This window comes from Labrus bergylta, chromosome 8 (assembly GCF_963930695.1).
Source record: "Labrus bergylta chromosome 8, fLabBer1.1, whole genome shotgun sequence".
Lineage (NCBI taxonomy): Eukaryota > Metazoa > Chordata > Actinopteri > Labriformes > Labridae > Labrus > Labrus bergylta.
Window position 1 is genome coordinate 30,135,691 of NC_089202.1, and position 13,859 is coordinate 30,149,549.

A 13,859-nucleotide genomic window follows, 5' to 3' on the forward strand; every position below is an offset into this window, starting at 1 on the left:
CAAGAAGTTATCACAGTGTTTTTATAATTACTTCTATGATGGACAGTAATCATTAACCAGGTTATATACGTACATGGTCCTTTAGAGGTTCTCTGCACAAAAAACTGAAACTATCGTGTTTATAAATGCAGCTTCAGATCCAGAAGAAGTGGTTTCTAAAGGACGGTCTGTCAGAGTTTGTTTGTTTCTGATCTGATGATTTTTGAATCCTCAGCCTCCTCAGCGTGCTCTCTGACCATCTGAACGCTGAGATCGCTGCTGGAACCATCGCCTCCAAACAGGACGCCATGGACTACATCACCTGGACCTACTTCTTCAGGCGGCTGATGATGAACCCCAGGTTAGACAAAAAAAACAAAAAAAACAGCTCCTAGCACATTTCATGACCCGACAGTTCACGCACATCAAAACCAAAGAAGAGACACATGCACACATTCTTGTTCTACTCACACAGCCTGGTTAGAGGAGGGCCGTGTGCCTCCGTCAAACATCTGCTGTGTGGACAGAAACAGTTCCAGAACATTCCAGCCTGTTGGTATTTACACGGCTGTCAGCCCGCATTCAGCGTGCAGGTCATTTCTGAGGCCGAGCAGAAACAGTGGACCAGTACAGGTCTGTGAAACTGGACATCCATCTCTTCTGATTCAATCTGTCATCAGTTTTAATAATATCAAAAGTTCAGGAGTTTACTGGTGATAAACCACGATCAAATCAGCTCAGGGTTTATTCACTTATCAGTTTACCACTGTTTAACGCTGGATTATGACCACATGACGGAGAAAAACAGTTTAAAAAGAGTTACCAGCAGCCTCGTCTCCTTCACTGTCAGTCCCAGCAGGTTCCCTGTCAGGTTGTGTACAGTGGGTGATGTTGGAAGCTGCAGTCATGAAGGAGTATATCTCTGCATTATTTACTGTTTTTGGTTATATTGGTACATATTATTATTATTGTTTTTTTTAAAAGACATACAACAACACACATACAAGTTAAAAAATAGGTATAAGGCAATCATATCTATGCTTCCACATAGGTGATGCACCCCCCTTTTTTACATAAAGAAAACAGGTTTTAAAAGTTGTGGTGCGCACGCCCCATGTGCAGAGGCTGCAGGTGGGCGGCCCAGGTTCAAATCCAACCTGTGGCTCTTTTACCGGGTGTCGTTCCCTACTCTCTCTCTCTCTCTCTCTCTCTCTCTCTCTCTCTCTCTCTCTCTCTGTCTCTCTCTCTCTCTCTCTCTCTCTCTCTCTCTCTCTCTCTCTCTCTCTCTCTCTCTCTCTCTCTCTCTCTCAATCTCTCTCTCTCTCTCTCTCTCTCTCTCTCTCTCTCAATTACTCTCTCTCTCCATTTCTGACTCTATCCACTGTCCTGTCTCTCAGATAAATGCTTAAAAAGCCCCAAAGTCAAATTTTACTTAGTGATGTTAAAGCTTATTTATTTATCTTAAACGGGGTAATCGTGCATTTTCTGCACTAAATGTATGATTTTATGAGTTTTAATTGTCTCTGCATAATCACAGTATTCATTATCTCAAATAGATGGGATTCAATTTCCCCCCTAGCCTGCATGTTCTGCATTCATGTTATAATTTTGGGGGACAGCTGAAGAGATACAGTAGAGGCAAATGATGACGAGCAGCTAAGGCCAGAGGTCAGATTCAAACCCACCGCCCGCTGCGATTGGGACCACAGTACAGCTTCTGTACAGTACATGGGGCGTGCGAGATATCCGCTAAACTATCTGGCGCCACCATTCATATGAAGATATCTGTTTATAAAGCTCCTAAAAAACTCAACATTTAGCTTAGTTCCCATCCATTAATCCATCCGTTGAGTTCTTGTTGCTGGTTTTGAAAAGTGGACCAGTTTCTCTCTTTTCTACACACTTCCTCCTCCAGCTCTGACTTAGTGATCAGAAACATTTCCTGCCTCAGATTATGTGTGCTCTCTCTACTGTCTTCTTTGTGTCATCAGGGTTATTGTAAAGCTGAAAAACATCCACAAAGGGTTGTTCAGGGGGCGTCATAATCTGTATAATTTAACGTTTACAATCTCAGTTTATGCTAAAATCTTAGACTCTCGTGCATTTCATTAAATCACAACAGAAAGTGTTACCAGTATAAGGAACATATTTTGTTTATTTAACGCTCTTTATTGATATGTCAGAACTCTTATTTACAGGTTCACGTCATATTTAAAGTCTTAAATTTTACCCCTGGACGCACAGATGCCCTGACAATGTGTTGGCTGTTTTTTCTATATAAACAGTTTATCTATCACCACGGCATTCACACACACACACACACACACACACACACACACACACACACACAGGCGGGTGTCCCTGGGGTGTCGTTAGCGTCTGCAGGCCGTCTCCCTGTACCATCAGGAGCCTAATGGTGATGACGCTAATGGCCGTGTTCCCGGTGCAGACCTGTGAGATGTGATGGGTAATAAAGTCGTTCAGTGCTGTTAACATGTGGAGCGATGGGAATGAAAGAAATACTTAACATTAATCGCACATTAAACACCACCATCAGACATCTCAACGGCTGCTTCCAGCCCACGAGTGATGCTCCGACCCCTCCCCCTCCCCCCCCTGCTCCCGACTGCACAATAAATGATTCAGTGTAATGACCATGAAGATATCATTTGTTTAGTATGAGGAGTGGGAGATTTGTCAGAGGTCTGTATGCATTATGCAGACATATGCAAAATCCCCCTCATCTGATATTCCTCCTCCACCTGTTAACCGAGACGTTTGTTTTTCAGCGCTGCTGTCTCTCCCTTTTTGATTTTACCCACACGACTTTATGCTCCACTGGGGTACGGTTGTTGTCTTTGTTTGTTGTTAAGAGTTAGAAAAATAAAAACAAACATGTCAAAGCAGGAAAATAAACATTAAATCAAATGAAGCGCACAGATTCTTGATCATAAACTGCTCCCTCAGCGCGCCTAGAAACATTCAGATCAAATAAACTGGTGACTTCCTGTGATATTGACCAGTAGACGTTCCCTCGGCGGCCATGTTGACGTCACACTCAGGGCGAGAAGCCCAAATGTTGTTTTTGTGTCTTACTGTTATTCCCCGGGTATAAGGACCTCTGTCCAATTTCAGCTTCTTGCAATTTCAACACAGAACCAGCGCAGTTCAGAGTCGACGCTCACAACACAGAGCGTCAAAACACCCTCAGGGTCAGCTATAACTCGTCAATGTCACTTCTCTCTCACCGACCAATCAGAATCGAGAAGAGGCTGTATTTTTTCAGATTTATTTTTTAGGCCTTTTCTGCCTTTATTGTAGAGACAGGGCAGTGGATAGATTCAGATATCAGGGACAGGAGCCACAGGTCACCACTCACTGACCGGCGCCCCCTAACTCCTCTTTTTAAGGGAACAGTTTCCAGGTCTAGAGCCGCTGCTAATGCGAGGACATTATTCCTTTCATTGATTTCATGTTTTCTTGTTGATGTTTGCGAATAAAAAGCAAAAATTGAGCACACAGCGTTGTCTAATACACATCAAACAACCATTAGAACTTCACTTTTGTAACCTAGCAACAATAAGTGCTGATAAGAAAGACTCTTAGGTCATGATCACTGCCAACGCAAAACAACGGCTTTAGTAGATACAGGCCGTGTAGAAGTTTCAACTCTGAGTAACTGCTGTCGATTCCAAGTTTCCAAGAAACCACTCAGACGATGACATTAACAAGAGACACATCGGGTCCATATTATGAGCTTAAAAGCTTTTATAATAACCCTGAAAAGTAAATCAAAGCTCTGTCGCACACTGAAAATAACTTTACTTCACTGTAGGCAGACACTTAACATACAGTCAAGTTATTTTCAGTGTGCCACAGAGTTTTGATTCATTTTTTTATGGTATGTTCCTTCAACCATGCTCACCTGAGAATGTATAGGCTGGGCACCAAGTACCCTGTCGGCCATTTAATAACCCGTTAGCTACCACGGGTTGAAGTGGTTCAAACCACTGATTAGGATCCTCCTGAACATCTCCCTTTGGAGGCTTTTCTGGGCACGCCCAACTGGGAGGAGTCCCCGGGGTACATCCCGTCTGGCCTGGGCATATATTAATTTTAGATCTTAAAAATAATCTTAAACACATTTCTATAAGCAGGAGGTGAAACTTTCTGGATCGATTCAGACTTTGGTATCCAAATGTTCCATGTAAAGACAGTTATAAGTTTGTAAAAGCTGATTTAACTTTCTGAAATAAATAGAAGGACGGGATCCAGTTTTAAAGTCATAAAGTAGTATTTCCTTAAAGGTATAAAATATAGCCATATGACATCCACATGGCTCCAAAGAGAAAAGCCCAAATAAACCATTTTTAAAGAGTTGAACATGTTTCTGAACAAACATCCCTTTAGGCTTCTCAGCATCTGTTCCTACAGCCTTGAATGAAAACACTCCTCCTGCTCTCTTTGACTCTTTTATGTGCCTTACACACACCTTGCACAAATATTGGCATTATGAGCTAATGAAGATTGTCTTTGATTGCAGCTCGCCGAGCTCATGTGGTAACTCTTACTCAGCAGGGCTGGGCATGGAAGCCATTGTGGCCACAGGTTGTCTTACTGCAGGAAATAACAGTCCAACCTGGGAATCATTTTCTGGCAAGACAACGCAGTGCACCGGGCTTTAACAAACAACAAGTACACACAGCCATCTTAATCTGTCGTGTTATCTGTGGTGATTTTATATACAAGCTCCAGTCCATTTACCATTAAAGAGGACATATTATCCTCCCCCCTCCACCTTTTCAAACAGTCCCCCTCCTCCACCTTTTCAAACAGTCCCCCCCCTCCACCTTTTCAAACAGTCCCCCTCCTCCACCTTTTCAAACAGTCCCCCCCCTCCACCTTTTCAAACAGTCCCCTCCTCCACCTTTTCAAACAGTCCCCTCCTCCACCTTTTCAAACAGTCCCCCCCTCCACCTTTTCAAACAGTCCCCTCCTCCACCTTTTCAAACAGTCCCCCCCCTCCACCTTTTCAAACAGTCCCCCCCTCCACCTTTTCAAACAGTCCCCCCCTCCACCTTTTCAAACAGTCCCCTCCTCCACCTTTTCAAACAGTCCCCTCTTCCACCTTTTCAAACAGTCCCCTCCTCCACCTTTTCAAACAGTCCCCCCCTCCACCTTTTCAAACAGTCCCCCCCTCCACCTTTTCAAACAGTCCCCCTCCTCCACCTTTTCAAACAGTCCTCCACCTTTTCAAACAGTCCCTTCCTCCACCTTTTCAAACAGTCCCCTCCTCCACCTTTTCAAACAGTCCTCCTCCACCTTTTCAAACAGTCCCCTCCTCCACCTTTTCAAACAGTCCTCCACCTTTTCAAACAGTCCTCCACCTTTTCAAACAGTCCTCCACCTTTTCAAACAGTCCCCCCCTCCACCTTTTCAAACAGTCCCCTCCTCCATCTTTTCAAACAGTCCTCCTCCACCTTTTCAAACAGTCCCCTCCTCCACCTTTTCAAACAGTCCCCCCCTCCACCTTTTCAAACAGTCCCCTCCTCCACCTTTTCAAACAGTCCCCTCCTCCACCTTTTCAAACAGTCCTCCTCCACCTTTTCAAACAGTCCCCTCTTCCACCTTTTCAAACAGTCCCCCCCTCCACCTTTTCAAACAGTCCCCTCCTCCACCTTTTCAAACAGTCCCCTCCTCCACCTTTTCAAACAGTCCTCCTCCACCTTTTCAAACAGTCCCCTCTTCCACCTTTTCAAACAGTCCCCTCCTCCACCTTTTCAAACAGTCCCTCTCCTCCACCTTTTCAAACAGTCCCCTCCTCCACCTTTTCAAACAGTCCCCTCCTCCACCTTTTCAAACAGTCCCCTCCTCCACCTTTTCAAACAGTCCCCTCCTCCACCTTTTCAAACAGTCCCCTGTGGTCTAAATGAAACATCTGTGCTTTGGTCAAACTATAACATGAATCAAGCACCAGAGGAGGTTTGTGACCCTGTATAAACCAGCTCTCTCAGAACGCTCCGTTTTGGTGTGTGTGTCTCTTTAAATGTAATGACCCCCCCCCCTGAGTTTTCCCCCGTAGACATCACTCCTCTGTAGAGAGAATAAAAATGGCCAACCTGCGTTAAAGTTTTGCTCTAGTCTGGGGGTGGAGTCCATGGGTGGAGATACCAGGGGAGGGGAGGGGATTTTTTTTTTACCAGAATCCCACTGTGACATCACAAGGAGAGCACATTATAAACGAAGCATTTTTGTCTGTGTTGTAAGACTTATGCAGACCACAAACAAAGGACTGGATGGTTTATTTCACATTTTGTGGGTCAGTAGACTCTCAGGTTACACAGATAAATGTTCAGACTGTAGAAGTGGATTTTTCATAATATGTCTCCTTTAAGTTGTTTGCATGAGTCTGTCAAAATGCCTCTCCATGCACATAAGACGTTTCTGCTTTTTTATGATCAGCTAATAAATGTCGACACGTCCATCCTCGGTCATAGAGCAGATCAAACGTCTGAATATTTGAACACAGTTGAAATACACGTATAGCTCCCTCTCTCATGTGTTTCGTAAACTGCTTCATACACACAAAGTTTGTACGATTGGTCCGTAACCTTCACAGCACCAGGAAACTCTGCAGTGTGCATGTTAACACAGTGAGTGTGGAGGTATGATTGAAGCTGTAGAAGTCGACCCTCAGCATGTGTGTCTACTTAAACTCCCCGGATCATCACTCAGAACATCTTAAATGTGTCAGCCTGTATTTAAATCTTCCCGAGCCTCCTTATAGAAAAGTTCTGCAGGACAGAGGGAGATTAAAGGCACCATGAAGCGTGTAAGAAAACACATTTTCTGCGTTTAACACATCAAATACACAAACTGTGCTCGGGGGGTTTTCACAGTAAGGACTTTATTCTGATTTATTGTAATCATGCTCAATGTTCTGTGTCGGTCAGTTATTACAGCCTAGAAGACATCAGCCACGAGTCCATAAACAAATTCCTGTCCACCCTGGTGGAGAGAAGCCTGCGCGACCTGGAGTGCTCCTACTGCATCGAGATCAAAGAGGTACGTGTGAAATATAGAGTGTGAAATGATCCAATGATGATCAAGTTTTTGTTTCTCTTAACGTCTTTTCTTTGTGTTCATGCTTCAGGATGATCGCACCATCGAGCCGCTGACGTACGGTCGTATCTCGTCGTATTACTACCTGAAGCATCAGTCCATCCGCACCTTCAAAGAGCGACTGAGGGCCGAGCTGCCCATCCAGGAGCTGCTCTCCATTCTGACGGTCAGTGTCACAGTGTGGACAGACAGGGACTTCCTGTTCTGTCACCAGTTACTAAATCAGCTCCTACAGGGCCTCCACTATTTTTAAAGAGATCATTGTAAATGCATCCACAACGTTAAGCTTCAGGGATTCTGTTTGACCAATGCTTCTGACTTAAATGATTTATATCAGCAACTAGGAACTGTTGATCTGCAGAGGGTGTTGTCCTCATAATTAAACGATTTTGCTCCTTTAAAGGCTTCATATTCTACAATCTGAAGTGGCATCAGTAGATAGGACACAGTCTGTTTTGGGGGATGTCCCAGAGAGAGACTAAGGTTCAAACTGTCTACCTATCATTATTATTATTATTATTATTATTATTATTATTATTATTATAATTATTATTATTATTATTAGTCAATTTATTGAACATGTTAAGAAAATACAAACACAAAACAAAAAGGAAAAAAACAAAACATAAAAACTAAATGGATCCTCAGGATCCATAGCAACAAATAAATAACTCAAATAATAAAGTTCATGTTCAAAAGAGATAGGAAGAAGTTAAAAACTTTCCTGGTCCTACCCCTTCTTATTTTTGTGCATTATTCACAGAAAAATCTAAATGTTTTCATCATTCAGTGTGTGATGTTGGACTTGTTGGCCAAAACAAATTAAGTTTTTAGACAAAACAACAACAAAAATAATGGGAAGAGATTAACCAAGACCACCAGCCAAGAAATAACCGAATAGAAAAACAGAAAAACAGGAAGTCACTGCTCCAGCTCATATCTAGTCAATATTTTTTTCCTGAATTTTTTTTTTTTAGTTTAAATATAGTGTTTTATTTTTTCAGCTCGTCTTCACAGTTGTTCCACAGACTAACACCCTGAGTTGTTACTCAGTGAAGTTCTGCATTAGTTCTGATTGGTAGTTTCTTGATTTCTTGGTTTATGTTTGCTTTCTCTCCTTTACCTGTGGGATGTTTTCTGTTGTGTTCAGTAACATCCACAACGTGCACTTTCTGTGCAGCTCTTTAGTACCGTCTGTTCTCACCATGTGAGGGTGCACTCCTGCTATCTACAGTACGGACCACTGAGATAACATCAGAGGATGTTCATGCATAAACACACACACACACTGACTCTCACACACATGTTAACACTATCAAGCCCCTCCCCCTAAATTAGCACCTTTCTCTGAGCCTCGTTAACTCTCCTCGTTCTGTCTTCAGTATGATCCGTCACCGAGTGACCTCCTGCATCCCAGCATCAAGGTCATCCACACCCTCAGCTTCTGATTGGTGGGGGCAACACATTATCACCTCTGATTGAGGGGAGGGGGGGATGACACACTTTCTTTTGACCAATGTTTCTAATGGGCTTTTTTTTTATTGTTGTTTCTAAATTTATAACACATCAAACGCTGAACTGGGAGGAAAAATCAAACCTCTTAAATTACATTTTCTGAAACCAACAAGTCAAAAAGTTGATATTATTTTTTATGAATACTTCAAAAACATGATCTACAGGTTCTCTCTTATTCAAAGGAGCCGTCGCTATTAACTTTGGTAGGCATGTAAGGAAAGATAAGTACTCAAAAACACGCTGGACTCCCTAACAGCGTTTAACAACAGGGGCCTGAATCTGAATAAATGTCCAATATGATCAGGACAGCAGCACTCCAAAGTGTTCTTTTAATGTCCACACAGTCGTTTTGATCAGACGCTCTTCTTCAGCGTGTAACAGGTACATTTTAAAATTGCCCGTTACACTCTAAAGAAGAGCGTCGACTCGAAACATCAGTGTGGCAATTAAAGGAACTGGTACAAGGTAAGGAAATAAATCTTTAAAATAACTTCTGTGTCAAATTTGGCAATAGTTTGTTTCTGTGGATAAAGTACAGTAATTTGAATTTGCTATATTTCACATATCCTCTGTACCTTTAAGAAAAAGCTAAAGACCCAGTTCTTTCATGAATACCTACTAACTTAATGATGATGGTCTCCATATTATTGATGATGATGATGGTAATGACGATGGTTTTTGTTTGATAACGACGACTTATAAGATGGTTTCTATACTGATTAGAGCTCTCAAGAACTGCCCTCAATGTTGTGCTTTGCCTCTGGTCACTTCCTGTCAGCACCTGTGTGTCCAATCAGACTCAAAGCTGATCGTTTGCTCTTACTGACATTGTTCCCTTTTTTCTAGATCCTTGCTTGTGTTGTTCTTACTCTCTGATGTACGTCGCTTTGGATAAAAGAGTCTGATAAGTGAATTGTAGAATTGTAGAATCATGTGCTTAAGGATAAATTTCTTATTTTTAAACCTCAGATCTCGTCCTCATCAGGTGTCCTCTGACTAACAAAGTGTTAATTTGACCACAGGTAACGTGGAAGACCTGGAATGGTTCGTTTAGATCTCTTTTCATGGACAGAAACCCAACATGGATACGTTTTTATTTCACATCACAAATTTAGAGATGAAATGTGTGCAGTTACATCTTCATCAGATTTAACTCTGGTATTTATTTTGAGTTGATGTGTGAATCTGGCTTCAGTAAGGATGCCAGCATATGGAGGGGAGGCCATCTAACATCACTCTCCTCTGCACACGTGTAGTTGGAAGCAGACCAAAGCATGGCGTGCCAGGCTGCCCCCCCCCTTCCTCAACAAGCCGCTACAATAGGCCGCTCACCCTGCCGCCCCGTCCACTCCCCCTCTGTTAGCTACAAAGCTCTGACATGCTTCTCCTGTTCCCCCTAATTGCTGCAGCGTGGCCACTAATGAGCAACAGCCACACCTCTCTGCAGCATCACCTCCACTCCCCACCCCCCCCCACACACACACACACCCACACACACACACCACACCACACCACCACCACCCCTACACACTTATTCTACTCAGCCTGCATTCTCTGTTTCTGCTTTCTTTCTGCTGTATTTGTCCTTCCTGAGGTAAAAACTGCCTCGTTGAAGTCATAAAACGGGAAAAAAAAGGAGGTAGATAGCTTTATTATCAGTATTGCACGCTTTTCATATTGCACATACCATAAATAGTTTTTCAGCCTGTTTGTCCATGCTTTCATCTCCCTCATACTAAATATTATATTATTAACACTTAAATACAAATTGAAATAACAACTTCATCGCTTAGATTTTGGAATGCATAAATTGAACGGCATCAGATTTGATCCAACCCCTCTTTGGCGCTCTTGCAGAGGGACGGTGTCTTGTTTCTTTTAGGGATTCTGGTCATATAGCCCAAAGCGCCAGACAGAGAGAGAGAGAGAGAGAGAGAGAGAGAGAGAGAGTGCTGATAAGCTGCGTTGAAATAATTGCCAACGCCCGTACCTCACTGAGTGCATGGATATGTGAACTGTGCAGAAGGATTCCCAATGCAAAACTGTGCGCACAGTTTTTATGCACCTGCAAAAAAAAAAAAAGTGTTGATTAATTACAAGTACTAACAAAAGAAAATATTCTACATCAACAGATAAAGAAATGTCTCGCAGCCTGTTGCAAAACATCAAGAATAGTTGATTTAACAGAAGTCCCACCTCTGATGAGACAAATGGCCAATCATAGTTTAGGATTTTGGGGTTGCACCTGGGGTTCCAGTGCTGACACGCCCCTCTCTCTTTTACAAATGATTAGTTTGTTAACACAAGAAAAAATGACCGAGGTTGAAGAGGACAAACAATTCCCAGTTCTGCAATGTGAGAAGAACTGTTTTAGTCAATGGTGTCTGATGTCACAGCTGTTTCTGGTTTTAAAAAACTTCTTCTGTTCTTCTGTACCTCTGTAACAAAAAGCTCTATCCCCGTAGGAATCTTTTCTGTGATGTTGTCAGACTCTTAAAATAACAATCTGAACCCGTCAGTGACAAAAACAACGACTTTGATCCATCAGTGATTATGTAGCAGCCATCACAGCCTGTTTCACTGCTGCATACTCCAAAACTTTCTCTACCTGTCTGTCATTTAGACCCAAAACTAAACAAAAAAAATGTTAGCCTAGGTTTTAAAAAAATTCACTGAACATAGTTGAAATAGTTGAACTACTTTGAACAGAAACTCTTTAAAAAGGCCTCTGCACAGACTGTAGACCACCACACTACATCACAGCTGTGTGGACTCCCTCCTTTTATGTGTCTCACCTCAACTCTTTATTTCTTTATTTCATTCTTATTGTGAGCTCCAGCCTCTCTCCCATTATGTCCTCCCTCCTCTGTCTCTGTCAGCGTGTCGTTCTATATGAAGCCTTCTTAAAGATCTATAGTATTCTCACCATCACATCCATATGCAAACACAACGCCACTGAAAGGTAAATCATTCAGAGATGATCCCTGATCCTTTCTTCCCTCCCAGCCCCCACCCCCACTCTGGTCCTTTTTCAGGTCTTACCTTTTAAAACACTGGCTTTGGTCATGATGGATGGAGCCCTAACAGTCAGGGCCGGGGGGGCGGAGGCAGTGACAAATGCCTGCAGCAGCGCCTGTTGATGGGACTGCGTTAGCCCGAGTTAAACTGGAGTGAATTAGAGGAGAGGATCGGTGCGTGTCCACGCATCTCTCTCTGTAGAACAACCACAAACTAGCCTGAACGGGAGAGTGATGGACAACATCATCATTTTACAATCCCTCTTTACCTCAACCCCCGGTCATTTCATGTTTCTCTGCATTTACAAACATGTGCTTCAGAAAAATATGGAGACCAATCTGTGTGAGATTTTTAATATGTGAGCAGGTTTTTTAAAGTACTGTAGAACACAGAATACAAGTCAGACTGTTTGGGGGGTCTCCCAGAGAAGGTTTAAGGCTTCTTCCTGTGTGACGGTTTCCATTTTGTTAAGCAAAGTCCACATCGTGAAGTTTCTGTGCCAGCTGTGTAACTCTTAATGCACCATCTGTTTTCATTGTGTGGGGTTTCCAATCCTGCTAGCTACAGTACGCAGAATCAGAATCAGATTTATTGTCCAGATATGTTTACACACATAAGGAATTTAACTTGGGTGAACTGTGCTCTCTTATGTACAGGTACAACATTAAATATCAACAATGAACATAATAAGAAAAGACTAATATTTACATGACTAAACATGAAACAGTGCAGTGGTGAAGAGTGCAAAAGATGCTGAAGTAACATGATGAGTAAAATGCAGATATGTGACAGATGGGTCAATTAAGATATCAATTACAGTATTTACATAAATAAGTGTGTGTGTATTGATCATTTAAATTAGATTATATATATATATATATATATTTATATTCACAGTGACGGTTGGTTTAGAGTCATTAATAGTTGGCTACCCTCAGGCTGTGACCATTTTGTCTAGAGTCATACTACCTGCCTCTGCTGGTCACTTGTTGTCTTTAATTGTCTTTCTAATCGAGCCAGCACTTCTCAAGGTTTATCAACTCTATAATGTAACACCATTTTCTTTAAATGCATGATGATGAACTATTGAGGGAGAGAAGCTGAAAGATTGCAGCAGCAGTCTGGTCCAGGACGCTAAGTATCCCGGCATGCAGCGAAGAGGCTGCTTGCAGTAAACAACGACTGGGGGCAAATCTTCAGGTTGCATCATGTTGCATGCAGTGGGTGATGATGTCACAACAGCATGTTTGAGCATTTTATACTGGTGTATTAGTCTGTATAAAACACAGCCAACATGAACAAAATGGGAAAAATAGGCATTAAAAGTGTGTTTTAAGTACAGGATTTATGGTCAGGAGAAAAGGTTGCCCAACAATCTTTTTGGGGAAGGGGAACAGCTGGTATCCAAGCATAAAAAAACCAGCATGTGGAGGGGTACATGCAGCTGTTGGAGTTCAGATGCTCGGATTAAAAAAGGTCTCCCCGCAGCATGCTCTAGACTTCCTGTTTCACGTTTGATCTCTGTCCTCCAGGATGCTGAGGAGTATGCCGAGCTGCCCGTCAGACACAACGAGGACCAGCTGAACAGCCAGCTGGCTCAGCAGCTCCCCCTTCAGGTCAACCCCCACTCTTTCGACAGCGCCCACACCAAGACCCACCTGCTGCTCCAGGCCCATTTCAGCCATGCCTCACTTCCATGCAGCGACTACAACACCGATACCAAGACGGTGCTGGACAACGCCATCCGAATCTGTCAGGTACGATTCAAGCTGCTGATGTGATCTGATGTACCTGAAGCTATGACTCATAGCTTTGTGTTGGTATTAAAGGTTATCCTGGTATTTGGTTAACACAATAAACTTTTTCCACTGGTCCAGTATGAATCACCTGGGTCAAACCATGAGGATCCATGTGTATTTCTTCTGAACTGATACAGGACGTCCTGGTTCACCCTTTTAGCAGGGGACACTCTCGACGACAAGCTCAGCTAATATTAGACAGGAAGTGGATGATTTCTAACATTAGCTGCTCTCTAATTGTAGCTGATGGATTATAAAGTATGTTGATTTATCTTGAAGTACAGCCCAGTTACCTCCAGTATTTTCACTTTTCAGCATGTGAAAGAAAGCTGTTGTGTGCATTTCAAATTCGAGATTGCACACGTTTTGTTTTCTCTTTTGTTTCTCGTGTTCCAGTTAAAAAATTGGATTCAGGTAGCTGAGTTT

The 13,859-nt window shown here is 42.6% G+C and overlaps 1 protein-coding gene across 4 annotated transcripts in view; it reads left to right on the top strand.

Moving 5' to 3' along the window:
• ascc3 (activating signal cointegrator 1 complex subunit 3) overlaps positions 1 to 13,859 on the top strand; it is a 134,965-nt gene that overhangs the window by 112,838 nt on the left and 8,268 nt on the right. For all 4 annotated transcript variants that reach the window (XM_065957785.1, XM_065957784.1, XM_065957786.1 and 1 more), the window contains exons 34-37: positions 215 to 340; positions 6,933 to 7,044; positions 7,133 to 7,267; positions 13,167 to 13,391. In XM_065957785.1, coding sequence (XP_065813857.1) covers positions 215 to 340; positions 6,933 to 7,044; positions 7,133 to 7,267; positions 13,167 to 13,391 — 598 coding nt within the window. The remainder of the gene's footprint in view (positions 1 to 214; positions 341 to 6,932; positions 7,045 to 7,132; positions 7,268 to 13,166; positions 13,392 to 13,859) is intronic.